This window comes from Ambystoma mexicanum, chromosome 11, assembly GCF_040938575.1.
Source record: "Ambystoma mexicanum isolate Mex_15411 chromosome 11, UKY_AmexF1_1, whole genome shotgun sequence".
NCBI lineage: Eukaryota > Metazoa > Chordata > Amphibia > Caudata > Ambystomatidae > Ambystoma > Ambystoma mexicanum.
Window position 1 is genome coordinate 1,100,335,653 of NC_090934.1, and position 15,903 is coordinate 1,100,351,555.

The following is a 15,903-nucleotide window of genomic DNA, read 5'->3' on the forward strand; positions in this document are numbered from 1 at the left end:
CGGGACCTGCGAGTAGCAGATCTACTACCAGCCAAGTGTTTTTCCACCCTGTCAGATGCAGGGGGTTGGAGTGGCGGGGGCTCACTGGGGGAAGTTTAAAACACTTGGCGTGGTGGTAAGGGGACGGGAGGGGGAGTCATGATAACATCATCTCTACTATCCACTACCACATCAACCATCGCCACTACACTCAACTAGATTCACGTCCATTGGCAATTCGCGAAAGCCATCGTCCTAACGCTGTAGCAGCAACTGCTGCAGAGTATGTGGTCCTGTTCCGTCAAGCATAGGTATAGCTGACAGTGTGGTACTTAGGAGTTCCCCTGCCTGACAATCTCCGTGAGTGTGTCAAGTTTGCAAAAGAAGCCCAGCTGCTAGGATCAAAGGAAGATTCTCTCCAGTCTCCCGGCAGCACATGATTTCCCCCGACAGTTAGAGGGCAGTGCAGATGCAAACTTCTGTATTGTGGGAAGCCTCCGCCTCCACAATGCATGTGGGGCACCTGTCCACTTGTTGAAAACTCAGTACATTGGACCCCCTCCCAGCGCTGTACTTAACGTTTTAGAGATTAACATCTTCTTGTTCTAACTTCCTCTGGCTGCGCTGGCTACTGCGGAGGACAAGAAGATCTTATTTTAGAGGGACCGCAACCGCTCCCAGCAAACTGCCTCTCCACTTTGCTACACTTCTCGTTCGCATAGCGGAACGGAAGTGGTTTTAGCAGAGTTCAAGGGAGTGGAGCACGTCCACCCACACAGCGTCCCCTTCAGGCTCCTAAAGCAGTAAGCTCCTTTTCCAAAGTCACACTGGAAGTCTGAAACTTGTGCAATGGTGAAACACAGTGACAGCACTATGTCGTACTGGAATCAGATTGACACAAAGGATACAAAGTGTCACTGCCAACTGCCTCTCCACTTTGCTATTCCTTTAAAACAACAATGGATACTTTGGATCCCCCTCTTCCAGGCTCAGATCCCCTTTTACAATATTCATAGAATATTCTTTCTCGGGTGACCCATGGTTCACCCTGGATCCCACTCAGCCGGGCTTAGATCCCTTTAATACAACAACCAATACTTTGGATCCCAGCTCTTTGGAGTTCAGATCTCTTTTTACAATCGGTATCCCTCAGCTTGGTTTGGACCAATTTCAGTTAGTATCAACTATCGAAGACTTTCGAATGGGCACAGGGTTTAGCTTAGCCCGTTGCAGGGCCACTTCGATTTCACAATTCCTTTTTACATTTGCCACCTCTTAGTTAAATACCTGACAAAGACCTTAGAATGAGAACCCACGTGGCACCGGACCTCTGTTTACGATATCGGTCTTGGCTTCAAAAGTTCAGTAACTCATCGGCTGTTTAATTATTCAAGTCACTTGTCAGATAAACTTCACACACTATTCTCTTCAGATTCCTCTATACAATGTTGCCGCTTGTAACCTTGGCTCTAACCAGAGGCGTTGCTATAGAGTGGGGGGGGGGCTATAGCCCCAGATCTTTTGGTTGTAGCCCCGAATAGAAGCTCAGGGGCTACAACCAAAAGGCTATAGCTAGCCCAGAGTCCCGCCAGTCCCAACATTAGCTTAACCCCTGATCTTTTCCAGACCTAGCAATACCCCTGGCTCCAACACAGCCCGGTCTGGTATCAGTCTCTCCGACTCACCGGCTGTGCTGACTTTACTGGCGCTGCTTTGTTGTAGGAGCAAAGGACAGTACCACAGCAGCAAACCCTTCTCTCCGACTGGGCTATCGACGCAGGAGAGCCCCGGGTACAGGAGAGCCCCGGGTACTTCCGACACACAATGCAGGTTGCTTCAGGTTTAATAGGTCTTATGTTTCTTATTCTCAAAGGCTCATGAAAGTAACAGTCTTTCTCTGAAAAGGTCACAGGCATTTCCCTCCATGCAACCCTCTCCGATCTTGCTGTCTTTAATCCTTGTATTAAACTATCATCTTGGAAATGCTGCTTCCTCATGTGCTTTGCCTTTTGCTCAGAGAGTGTGCTTTCGTGCTCCGTCTTTTATCCGTGTGGGGGGAAGTGTGATGGAAGTCAGGTGTGTGAATGATCAGTAATTGCCTGACTCTGCCGGACCATTATGTTGGGACATCTCAGGTATACGGCTTGGGTGTTAGTCCGTTTTCTCTCACAGTGAGCTGTTCTCGAGAAAGTGTTTGTGTCGGGAAAGGGAGGGGTTGAGTTCCTAAGTATCCCACTTCCACTCCGCAAAGACCCCTCATCCAGGTGATCCTCCCGCACTGGTCTACCCCGAGGAACTGGATCCAAAAGCGATGGCCATGTCTTGGCCACCTGGATGACAGATCCCCGGGGACTAGCAGGTGAGACACCTTCAGGTTTCTCACCGGTTTCCCACAATATGGAAGCCTTAGACAGGACCTTCCAATGTCCCACATGTCCAAAATTGATTAACAACTAAGATATCTCCAGAAAATCTGTTGCGCATGCCACATAGAACCTCAAGGCATGAGCCACATCCAGCTAATGCAATGCCCTCTCAGAAGGCGTAGAAGGATTTAGAAAAAACACTGGCAGGACCAGAGGCTCGTTGAGATGACAAGTCAAAGGAACCTTTGGCATAAAAGGTGGGATGATTGCACAGCACCACCTTAGTAGCGTGGAAGGTCAAGTACCGCTGCTTGCTGGATAGAGCCTGGATCTCCCCGAACCGCCTAGCTGAGGTGATCGCTATCAGGAAAGCAGTCTGTTCTGGCTGAGGTGATCGCCACCAGGAAAGCAGTCTTCCACGAAAAGAAACACCAGAGGTGCACGATGCACTGGTTCAAATGGAGGCCTCCATGAGCTTAGTTCCCAAGCTGGGGTAGGAACCTTCACCAGCAGAAAAGTCCAGAAAAGGCCTTTGAGTAAGTCCTTGATGAGGCTGTGCAACCATACGGAGAGCTTGCCTGGCGCCGTGTGCACCGGGATATGGCAGCCAGACAAACCTTGATGGAGGCGTGAGCTAGCCCCGCTTTAGCCAGCAAGAGCAAGTACGGGAGGAGCCGCAGGGCCGTTATCCACAAAAGGTGTAATCTTCGGAGTCCTGCACCACACTGTGAAGTGCTTCCATTTGTGCCTGTGTCTTCTTGCACTCCAACAGCAGTACATAGTGCACAAACTCTAGGGCTGCAGGAACCAGGCCTTGAGACTCAGCATCGCCGGGTCGTGGTGTAGTATTGTTCCGCTTTCTCTGGAGAGAAGGTCGGGAAGTGGAGGCAGCTGGACGAACGGAGCCACTGACAGATGGAGAAGGTCTGGGTTTCGGATCTGCCACAGCCACGCAAGCGCGATGAGGATCATCCAGCAATGGCAGCGCCTGAGCGTGTTGATCACATGTAACAGGAGTGGAATCGGAGGGAAGGCGTACAGGGAGAGTCCGTCCAACGGAAATGAGAAGGCATCCTCCAGGCTCCTTGGCTGAGGATACCTGCTGGCAAACTTCTGGCACTTGGGAGTTGGAAGCTGTCGTGAAGAGGTCAATCTGGGGAAGCCCCCACCTGCTGAAGAGATGAGACACCTGGCCTGTTGAAGTTCCTGTTAGGACTGATTTTCTATACTCTGGACCGGTGGACAGATGTATAGAATGCCAACCTATATTTTGACAGGGACAACTCTGGGGAGCTGTAGCTAAACCAGTTTGGGTAGCATTGACAGGTGGTCTAGGCTAAGGTCTTCAGAGGTGGTGAGCTTGTAAAGGGTCCACAATGGGAAATACAGATTACACTTAGAGTGTATTAAAATTCAGCCATTTATTTATGGCCACAACACATTATGAAAAATGACTACTAGCAAGTAGAGTTATCACACAACACTATTAAACTAAATACATATATACATTCACTTTGTTATAGGGCATAATAGGTTATGGCATTTATAACTCACCTATACACAAGTGTTTCAAGGCGCGGCGAGGGAGGGGGAACAGAGGGAAGACAGAGACAGCGATCCTACTAGGCCAAGTGTCATTCATTCAGATCTGAGAGAGATAAAACTTGAGAACCCTCTTGAGGTCCAAGGAATGTAGGGCCCTCTCTGCCTCAGACTGGGAAGAACACCAGAAGGCAGATCTCTTGATTTATATGGAACAGAGAGACCACCTTGTGCAAGAAGTTTGGGCGAGTACGCAAGATGACCTTGTCATGAAATGTAATGAAGGGCTCACACGAAGACTATGCCTGCAGCTCACTAACCATGCGCAAAGAGGTGAGAACCACCAATAAAACAGTTTTTAGCATCACCAAGTGGATGTTCACAGAAGCCATAGGCTCGAAAGGATTGCGTTGCAAAGCGGCAAGAAGCACATTGAGGTCCCAGAACGGATGCAGTGTATGCACCGGAGGAAAAAGCCTAGACAACCCCTTTAGGTGGGTCTTAACCACCGGGTTGGCTGCCGAAAACACATCATCAGGGGAATTCTTGTAAGCCCAAATGGCCACCAAATACATGCAGAAAATCTACTTGAACTCCAGAGCGAGCCAGGTGTGCTGACAAGGCCAGTACGTTATCCAGAGAACAGATGACGGGGTCCAGACCTTTGTCACAAGCCCAATAGCAGAACCTAATCAATTTGCTCTTATACTGGGACCGAGCCAAGGGCCTCCTGGCCTGCTAAATGATGTCCCAGTTGTCATCTGAAAAATGAGCATGCTGAAGCCTCAGCTGATCAGGAACCAGGCCACCAGGGCCAGTTTGGCCAGGTCAGGATGTTCCACTGCCCCGCCCTGCTGTATCCGGACACCCCTGATGGGGATTGGAAGATTGACGAGACCCCGGGAGCATAACTGCAGCAGATCAGAAAAGAGTAGAACCCCAGCCCGAAAGAGAGGAGTCCATGGTCACCACCAGGGTAGGCTCGAATCGAAGGACAATGGGGAACAACCACGATGAGGATGCAGCCCACGGAGGCCCAGAACTTGCGTAGGGTCGGTTGGAGCAGAGGGGTGGGTGGGAACGCATAACACCTGCAGCCATGCCAACAGATCTGGAAGGCATCTCCAAGTAACACCCCACCTGCCCATCAGACACACAGGGGCACTTGGCATTCAGGGGAGATGCAAACAAATCCAGGTCTGCGAACCTTCAACGATGGAACAGGGGCAACAAGGAGTCGTTGTGCAACTCCCATTCGTAGGCGTTAAACTCCATGCGACTCAGCTGATCCGCTTCTTCATTGCTGTCCCCTGACAGGTGGACAACCAAAATCCAAATCCCCTCAGTCAGGGCCCATTCCCAGATCAAAACCGCCTCCATGCAGAAGAGGGGGGAATGGATACCACCCTGCTTGTTCAGGTAAAACATTGTAGTAGAATTGTCCGTCTCGACCAAAACCGACTTGTACCGAATGAGGGGCAAAAATGCCTTGACTGCCAGGCCCACTGCCCTGAGCTTGAGCAGATTGATATGTAGGAGGGCTTCCGCCCCCTGGACCATGCTCTATGAATCGCATAGCATTCTAGAGTAGCACCCCAGCCCGAAAGAGAGGAGTCCATCACCACCACCAGGGTAGGCTCCGGTCGGGTGCAGGCGGCTCACCCTGAAACATTGTAATTGTTTATTTGTAGAGCGCTTATACACAAGATCAGTGCTTCAAAGCGCCATCCATCAGTCACCAGTAAAGATTGGGCAGAAGGAGCTCGTCTCCTGATCCCAATTGGCCACCAGGTGGAGCTGGAGGAGCCTCATCTTGAGGAGGGAGTGCTGTAGAGTGAGCCCACATGAGGCCATCAGGCCCAGAATGTGCTGGAATCACCATGCCGAGGTGGTTGTGTTCACCAGAAAGTGTCCCATCTCCTTGTGGAGGGACAAAAGCCTCTCATGCGTAGGAAACATGCGCTGAATGGTAGTGTTCCAACGCACCCCTAAAAAGACCAGCTCCTGAGATGGGCACAACTGTGACTTCCTCCGGTTGAGGGAAAATCCCAGCTGATGATGGATATCCACCAGCCTCTGGCAGGAGTGCAGCACCCATTTAGATGACTCTGCCCTCACCAGCCAGTCATCCAAGTAAGGGTCTATGTAATGGCCATCCAAGCAGAGAAGGCCTGCCACTGATTTCATCAACTTCGTGAAGACACGAGGGGCCGAGTTCAGGCCAAAGGGCAGCACCTTGTACTGTAAGTGGCATGACAATCGTCAACCGCAGAAACCTCCGATACGGTTGATTTTTGGGTACATGCAGGTATGCATCCTTGAGGTCCAGGGAACACATCCAGCACCCTGCAAACAGAGACTCGGCTAAGTGCGTGGGAGTAATCATCTTGAAGCGTTCCAGTGGTAAACACAAATTTAGAAATAACAGGTCCAGGACTACCCTCAGTCTGGTTGTTCTTTGGTACCGCAAAAATCCTACAAAGCCTCGGTCTACAAGAGGAACCGGTTCTATAGCCTGCATATCTCCAAGATAGAAAGGACCTCCCATAAAAGAGCTGGGGACCCGATCTGATGAAAAGGAGGTAAAGATGGAAGAGGCATAGGAAGAGGAAGACCGTGGAGACTACAGAGCAGATCCACAGGTTGCTGAAGAGACCCTTCCAGGTTTTCTGGAACAGAGCCAAACGGCCCCCCAAAGGTGAGCTGTGCTCCTCGAAATTGACGTCCCTGCTTCTTGGCGTCAGAGGCAGGTGCAGAGGAGGCAGAGTTGGAAAACCTTTGCAACGTCCTCTGCTGGTTCCTCCTGTAGTCGCTGGGCAACCTGTCAGGCCTCCATGTACAGCAGTCTCGGAACCCCTTCAAACCGGAGAAAATGCAGGGTTTCAACTCAGTCCTGCCCTGGGATTGAGGGAAGGATTTCTGACTAGGTTTTATCAGGATGGCCGATGACTTGGCAGTTTCAGTGGAGGTTTTCTTCTTTGCCAATTTGTTATCGGTGGGCGAATGAAAAAGGTCCACGCCATCAAAGGGCACAACGATGATCCGCTCCTGCACGTCAGATGAAAACTTTGTGGCGTGCATCCACGTCGTCCTTCTCATCTCGACCCGAAGACCCAGCCCTCTGCTGGCTGTGTCGATGTGGGAGACCGAAGACACCAGGAGGTCCTGCGCAATTGCCCGCACATTTGCCAGACCGGACTTGAAGGAGGCTTACTTGTCCGAAGAGAGGTTGGGCAAAAAGTCCCCAAGCTCCCGCCACCGTACTGGCTAGCCGCAGCGAAGAGGGCATCTGTGTTTGCATGCCACAGATGCGGTCCTGAGATGGAGTAACAGAGCTTTGCCTGGGACTTGTCCTTGGAGAGGCAACTGGAGGCGGGTCCCGTGGAGGAAGACAACTAAGACAATGGGTTAGAATACGACGCTGCAGCTGCCACAGAGGAAGGGGGCAGCGGGTGGGAGGGAAGGAGGATTGGCTCTCCGTCCGTCAGCCTAAACCTGCTGTCCAACATCTTGTTCATCTGGGCATTGACCCTGGGCTTCTCCAAGACCTTCCGCGCCACCTGCAGGCCATCCTTCTGGAGGGGGATGCCAGACCGTAATTCGTGGTGCATTTGCCTAAGACCTCGGTTAGCACACCATACTCCTGGGGGGCTTCCTCAGGAAGAGGGACCCCCAAGAACTCTGCCAGGCCCTAAAGGCAGTCATGAAAGGCCTTATCGGATGCAAAGGTTCATCGTCCTGGATGTCATTGCATCATCGTCGCCCCCTCTTTTCTACAGACCAAGGGGAATCCGGGCCTTCTGGACACAGGTTCCAGCAGAGTCCTCCTCAGGTCCGGAGCCAGATACAGGTCCAACGGCTGTTGTGAGGGAGGCATTGGTGGTACATGCAGAGGTGGGGAGTCAGAACAACCGGTGGTGCCTGAACTGGTGGAGGGGCCAGCGCCGGAACTGGAAATGCATGAGGAACAGGAGTACCACCCAGAGGAGGGGGCCGGGGTGGCACCACCAGCGGGATGACCTCCTTCAAAATGTCCTTCAGGAGCCCCTTCATCTGAGGGGAATGCATGAGGAGGAGGAAGCGCTTGAAGCGTTCCTCACAAGCCGCCGGATCCCTAATGGCCTCCACTCCTTGCCAAGACGCTGAGGTGCCTGGTACGTGTAGCCGTACGGCTGTGATGGGTAATTGTAGCCCCGAGGGTACCAGAAACCTGCACTGTAGAATCTGCTGCAATCATCCTGCAAAGCCCATTCAATGGCAAAAGCACTGACGGGCTCTGAGCCAAAACCAAGATGGCCTCCTGTATGGCAGGCTCTGCCACGTGGCCCTCTGCCATTTTGAAGCCTTGCAATGCCCTGGGCAGGAGGGCGCAGTGGTCCTGAGCGAAGAAAGGCCTCAGACACGAGAGGATACAGCTTGGCCCTTGCACCCTTAGCAGAAGCATCAACCTCAGAGATCCCTCTGGTAGGCGCTGAGCCCTCAGCCGGACGGCTAGTAGTTTTAACGCCCTGATTCACAGCCTTGGAGCGAGCTCAGGTAGGCTGGGAGCCCTCGGCACCTGCGCCGTTAGCCGTGCTGGATCTAGCCGAGGACAGACGCTTGGAGGTGGCACTCGATGTACCCTTACCCCCTAGGGTAGAAGAGGACGAGCCCGATCGTCCTTCCGAGGACAGTCTGGTAGGGGTTCCTGAGCCCTTCAGCTTTGGAGGCGGTAGACTTAGAGGCTTCGGGCCTGCCAGAAACGGAATCCGAGGAACTCTGATCTGTGGGAACCTTGGGGAAGGAGTTGCCGGACTTTGTAGCCATGCTGAACAGAGGGCCTACCTTGTCTTGACAAGAGGTCCTGGTGACGAAGTCCTTAAGGTAGGGCGGAGGAGAAGCGTGGAAGATCTCCTACACTGCGACAAACTATTCTTCTATGTACTGTGACCAAGAGCGCTGCAGGTCGAACATGAGTCCCAGCGGTGGTTGGGTTCCAAGCACTCAAGACAGTGTGCATGGGGTTCCAAGGCCAGGAACGAATGGTCACATGAGGGACATCTTGTGAAGCCTCCAGCGGTCGACATGTGCCGGGGCTGGCGAGGCACCAACGGGAAGTAAAATAATTGAAAAAAAATAAATGGGGAGCAAGCAGAAAGCAAAAAAAAGTCTCTGAGTTGGCTGCCAGGTCTGACACCGTCCGTGTGGAAAAAGGGACTGAGGTGAGGCGCCGGAGGGTGGGGCTTCGGCGGGGCATTCCCACACCCGAGGGCGGGCGCTATACTAAATGTAAAGGGGAAGCTACATTTTTCGCTGCCAAAGGTTCCAGTACCGTCCCCATATTGGGGAACACCCACCAGGATGAAGCAAAGGGGACGGACCTATGAGTAAGTATTTTATTTTAATTCAGAATCTGTTGTCTGCGTCTTGCTTCATGATGCCTTCACGCATTGTTCTTTCTTAAACAGTAAAGGCAGGAGTTAAGTAGATCTATCACAAACGGCGAGCAATGGTATTTCGTACCTGCCCTTAAATCAGATTTTTTGGCATGACATCAAGCAAATGTAGGCATCAAGTTCACAGAAAAAAGCGTTCCCACGAATGGCTCTGGGAAAAAAGAACTGAGGAAAATATCAGCAGGTTCGAGTATATGCATGGCTGACATCACCTCTGGCACAAGGTACCAGCAAGTGTGACAAGCACATGTTGAGAGCTGCGCAGCGCCACCTGGTGGCTAGAAAAAAACGTCCCAGATCAGACTGCATTTTAACTGGATTCGAGAAGATAAGGAATCTTTGTGAGGAATCTATCCAGCAGAATTACATTTCAAAATAAACAAAATTAAAATCTACCAGAATAACTGTCCCGAAATATAATATTTTTTCTTGCGATTTTTTGGGGGATAAGGTCCAAGTGTCTTAATTCAGCTTTTTTTCCATATGATAGCATATTACAAACATTTGACTCACTACAAAGAATACTCTTAAGGGTAAAGTTAGAAAAAAGCCAAGACATATACTAAACAAAATAAGGTCCTGGGTTGTCAACAAGTTGCATATCAATTTATTGAACAAGTCCCATTTGATGAAAATCCATATTGATAAAAAACCCAAGTGAAGTCATTCAAAAAGAGGAAATGTATGACAGATTGATTGGTTTCGTCTTTATGCAATATAGTGTTCAACTGAGAGATTTTATAACATTTTATTAATTGGATTTTGTTACAGGGACAATTTAAATTGAGAAAGAAAAATATATGGATACACAGACAAGCTTTCAAATGAAATTGGGCAGTCTTAATATTTCTAACCTGAGGTGATGACTTTGCAGTTGAATTTCCCAAGCCAAGCTTTCCGTAATCTCCATCTCCAAAGGCCCACACCACTGACCCATCTGCAGATACAGCTATAGTATGGTTTAATCCACAGGCAACCTGTCAAAAATAAAGAAGACATCAAACAAATCAATTATAGTTTAAGCAAGGGCATAAATAGTTTATTAGAGAATGCACATTAATGTATTCGTATCATTTAGTTGTTTTTATGGCGATAATGCTTTCCCTGTCTTGCGCCATCTCCTACAATCGGCCATACAGCGACCCAGCCAGGAAGGAACATTTTCTATGATGGCACAGCGTGTACAGCAACCATGATTGCTTCTGTTTGAAGCAGAGACTGCGGAAGCCTGTGGCTCATTGGCACAGACGTGACAAAGAGCATAAGGTTGTGCAGCTTCATAGCAGGTCCCGGTTCAGAATGGAAATACACCCTCAGCTGGGAAATGGAACATCGGAACAAGGCTCAGCTACGCTCCAAACTCCGCAGGGATGTCATGTGGATTTGTGATGCTTAAGGTTATGTATAGTGGCGCGACTCACCTGAAGCGAGGGGAGTATGGGCCTCATTCCTAGTTTGGTGGTAAATCCACCAAAAATACTGCCAAACTAAATTACTATTACCACCATTTAGCCCTGTGAAGTTATCACAGGATTAGAATTGGTGGTAATTCCATATAGGACTCAATGGGGATTTGTGGCGGAGTTACCGCTGGCGGAATTACTGTGTGGTAAATCCACCCATTTTAGGAGGTAAAGGGAAGGATTCACCTCCAGCAATAAGTTGGAGATTAATCCATCATTTTTCCTCCCAAAGTGGGTGGATTTACTGTACATTAATTCTGCTAGTGGTAAACCCTTGCCAAAAATATAATTTGGCGGTGTGAGAAAAGTGGTGGTAACATAATTACTGTGTCTTTTTTCCTGTACCGCCAAACCTGCAATTAGGAAGTATGTCATGTGGCTAGAGTAGGGAGAGACCTGCAAACTGTAGATGTATCACATTTGTGTTGTAATCAAGGTTAAAGGATGTTCCGTTAGGTAGAATGACCTTTGAAGGTAATTAACTAGATCTATATTTATTTTATTTATTTCATTTATAGTGCGCAGCAACCCGAGGGCATCGAGGCGCTGTTAAGAGTGAACCAGTTGCTAGCAGGTGGTACATAAAAAACATACAGTTAGTGAGGTGAGGCAGTGCAAAGCAGCGTAGTGTGTGATGGGATGGTTAGGCAAAAAGCCAGGTTTTCAGGGATTTCCAGGAAGCCCAGTAGGAGGGTACCGTTCTCAGGGAGGGGGAGAGAATTCAATTTTCTGCCTGTGATGAATGGGAAGCTGGAACCTCCAGCTTTTGTGCATCTTACTTTGGAGTGTTGTAGACGATTTGCATGGACATGGTCTTGACGATGATTCGTTCGCGGATGGGCAGCAAGTGGGCAGCTTTTCTGGCTGCACAGATGGGCGTTTCCTGTATCATTTTCCGGGCTCTCTATGGGCAATGTGTGCCTGGAGTTGGGAGGTGATTTTAAAGCAAAAATGGGGGGTGGGCCTTTTGATAACCTGTATGGCAACACAGAAGATGCTGTGACAGGGATTCACCCTCCTATTATGACGGATCATAGGCTTTTTGTGTTTGAGCTACACCTTTGGCACTATCTTTATGACTGGGAAATGCGGGCTGTAAATGGGCGACTTGGTGTGGATATCCCAGGTAGGGTCACTTTTTCCACCCCAATGGGAAGCTCAACGATCGACTATTTCTGTGTCCCAGTTGAGCACTGGGGCCTTTTAAAAGGGTTTGGTGTGATGGATAACATCTGTAGTGATCATTTTCGCATGAAGCTCGATATTCATTTGTCACCAAGGGCGGTCATGTTGAGCCAAGTGTATTCCTTGGAGATGTCCCTAGGTGCCTCCCGGCGTAGGCTTAAATGGAGAGAGGACAAGAAGGAGAGTCTACTAAGAAAGGTAGTCCAATCAAGTTCACGTGAACTCCAGAATCTGCTGTCGGGGAATCTGGATAGTGATATTATCCCAGAGGAGTTTGGAGCCCTGCTGAACAATCTCTCCCGTATGTTTTCTTGTGCCCCAGGTAAACGTAGAGGACAGAAAAAGGTTGGGGGAGGGAATGGGGGGGGAGTTGACAGAGTGCACCAGAGGTAGGAAGAACCTTCTCTCTGCTCTGAGTAGTGCAGGAACTCCTAAAACGGCCATTATTGGTGGTAGTTCCCATTACAAGAAAGCTCTGGCGATTAGAAAAAAGTGCAATTGAGGAAGACGCATGGGAAACCTGAGTTGTAGCCGCAAGGGATAAGGACTCCAAATTGTTCTGGGAGATTGCCCAGATGGGCCCCTTTTACAAATTTAACATGGATACAGCGATCAAGAATGTATTGGATAAGGGCTGGATGGACCTCCTTTCCATCTTATATAGTGCTGGGAAGGGGACTGAGCATGATGGACTAATGATCAGGGGTAGTCTGGGGTGCTGTGAAGGGATGGGCATTGTTTTGCTTGGCCACGTGAGGAGAAAACAAACTTACGTTTCCCTGGCTGCCTGGCAAAACAATTTATTGGACTCAGGCAAGAAATCGCACATAGGCTAATTGTTATAATAAAACAAATGGCTCATTACAGGCCTTTTATTCACACACTATAGGTATATATGAACTTATCATACATAAACAAACATACACTTAGATATATAAAAAGATAGATAAAAATGGCATCACCATTAACAAGGCAGCAGAAGACACCTTCATCTTGGCCACTACGACACTGCTTAGTCCCCAACGGGGTCTGAGGTGGAGCGTCCTCCCTCTCAGCGAGACTTCATCACCCGGGAGTCCAAATTCTAACTAACTCTGCCACACAATGCCCTCTCCTTTATGGGGGCATATCCCCACCCTTTTCAGTTGTGTCTGTCCTCAGCCGAAGAGCAGATCACAAGTCAAAGGGACAGAGGGTGGAAAAAAACAGTGTCCCTCTCCTCGCATTCATTCCCAGAACCCTGTATCTTGCACCTGCAGGACGCTCCGACTCCCTCCCCGTATTCATCCTTCAGTGGACAATACAATAACTATTCTTCACAGCAAGTCCACTCAGCAATAATATTTATGTAGCTATGTGAGCTTGCCCTGCTTTCACTACTGAAATGCTTTTTTATTATCCGAGGCCCGGCTGGGACGCAGCATTTATTACCATGATGGGAGATGAGTGTCCATAATGCCTTTGCATCGATGCCATGTTGTTCTAGCTCACATTTCGCACAAGCATTACACTCCACCCCTTGGACACTCAACTGCCATAACCCGACGGGTGTTCAGGGGATATCCAAAACCTACAAATCATTCTACATAAATTAGGAATACATGAAGCACAACAACAAAAACAAATTACTACAATGGCAATACCAAAAAGCAAACTAATACAGAATGCAGTGTTTCAGGAATCCATGAAAACAAGCTTTCCCACCAATCCCTGTCTTGATCTTGTGTTACCCGGGCTACCAGATCCTTTATACCTTTAATATGTTTTTACTGCTTCAACACCTGATACACAGCATATAGCTCTGCAAATTGGCTACTCTTCCCCTTGCCTGAGGTGGTGAGCACCTTTTTTAGTTTTGAATTGTATGCCACCTTACTTCCAATATCATTCAATTCCTACATATTTGGCTGCACCATCAGTAAACCATGCATGTTCAACTTGTTCACTTGATAAGTCTCCATATGGGATCCCCCATTTAACTGGAGATTCCTCAACAGTACTCTCCCCCTTTCGGTTCAATGTCTATCAGCGGGACACCCGTCACTTGCTCATGTTATTTCGCCACGCCACTCTTACCGGGCTTGCCACAATCTTGAATGTACCATTTCCATTTAATAACACTAACTTCATGGGCATGACCAATTCTGTGTGTCTTTGGGAAACTCAGCACCCATTGCATAATCGGTATTTCAGGTCGGATCACTATATCATGACCCACTTTCATCTGTTCAGTATCATTGAGCGCCCAGTATCATGCTAATAATTGTTTCTCAAAGGGGGTATATCTGTCACCGCATCGGGCAACTTATTCCTCCAGTATCCCAAAGGCACTTGCTTTCTGTCCTGTTTCTGCCATAAGCTCCAATTGGCGTAGGCATCCTGTGTGGGCACATTCAACTCCACCTCACCATCCCTTAATGGCCACAAATAAAGCACTCTTTGAATGATGTCTTTCGCTAATTTGAATGATTTTTCTTGTTCCTCAGCCCATTCAAAATTACATTTTTCAGTGACTTTGTAAAAGGGGTGCCAAAATCTTGCCCAGATGTGGAATGTGCTGCCTTCAAAATCCGAACAGCCCAATAAACTGTGTGCCTATTTTTTGGTCCTCGGAGTCAAAAACCAGATGATTTTCTGTTTCGCTTTCGGCACCATCTCACAGTACCCATTGTGCCATTGTATCCCTAGGAAAACCACAGTCTCTGCCGGACCCTGGTTTCCTATCCCTCTTTGCGCAATCCTTCTCTAATAGGATCCAAGTGTAACTGCACACTATGTTAATTTTTACCTTGAATCAATATGTCATCAATGTAATGCACAATCTGAACATTCGGTTTTCATGGGATTTTGTCCAAGTATTACACCACCAGCCGGTGACAGATTGTCAGACTATGCATATAGCCCATTGGCAAACGATTGAACGTATACTGCTTCCCATTCCACGAAAATGCAAATTGCTCTTGGCATTCAACCGCAATCGCTAAGGTGAAGAAGGCATTAGCCAAATCCAACACCGCGTACCAAGCACCCTCAGATTTCTGTACATTTTCCACCAAAGTCACTGCATTTGGTACTGCCGGTACTAGCGGAGGAGTGTATTTATTCAACTTGCGATAATCAATTGTCATTCTGAAGCTACCGTCTGTTTTTTGACGGGCCAAATCGGATTGTTCAAGCCGTGGTTACGGAACGCAACGCGGCTGCTTCAACATAACCCCTTGATGGTTTCAAAAATTTCCTTTTGCCCACCGGGAATCCAATATTGATTCATGGACACTCTTTTCGTGGCTATGGGAACCTACATCGGGGGCATTCTCCATTGCCCAACAACTACGGGTGTACGAGTGAATGCATTCTCCCCAAATCGGTAAAGCTTACCCCCTAATCCGAGGGTCAGTCCATCCAAATTATCAAATACAATAATATATTCATCAAGGGAAACAATCAATCCTTGATATGTGTCTCTCTTTAATTGACACATTTTCATGTCAATTTCTGTTTGGACTGCCAAGGTTTCTTTACCTCCCAATCCCGTAATAATAAAATGTTTTCCTTTAAATCTGGAAGGGTTCCCATGTATTAAAGAGGCCTCCGCCCCGGTATCAATTAAGGCTCGAATCTCAGGGGTATTCCCGGAATGCCAAAATAATGTCACTTTTACATGTGGTCATCTGTCCACCTCAACATGGGCTGTCGTTACCGTAGTTTGAACCTCATCCTATTCGTTTTTAGAATGTATGTACTTAGATTCTCTTTCCACCATCAAACTAACCATTTTCCTTAAGTCAGCATAAGTTGGCTGGGAAGGTATCGCTTTGTCGGAGGACTCATCGTCTCCCCCCTCTGGAGATGATCCAAAAGCATCTGCCTCCTTCTTTGGTTTATGCCCATCCTGTCTTTTCACTTGTTTGTAACACTCCTTCCCATCTAGAC

General features: G+C 48.5%; 1 protein-coding gene across 10 annotated transcripts in view; it reads right to left on the minus strand.

Moving 5' to 3' along the window:
- The window catches only part of HERC1 (HECT and RLD domain containing E3 ubiquitin protein ligase family member 1), a 3,379,312-nt gene that overhangs the window by 274,397 nt on the left and 3,089,012 nt on the right, over nucleotides 1-15,903 (minus strand). For all 10 annotated transcript variants that reach the window (XM_069624399.1, XM_069624403.1, XM_069624396.1 and 7 more), the window contains exon 67: nucleotides 10,177-10,299. In XM_069624399.1, coding sequence (XP_069480500.1) covers nucleotides 10,177-10,299 — 123 coding nt within the window. The remainder of the gene's footprint in view (nucleotides 1-10,176; nucleotides 10,300-15,903) is intronic.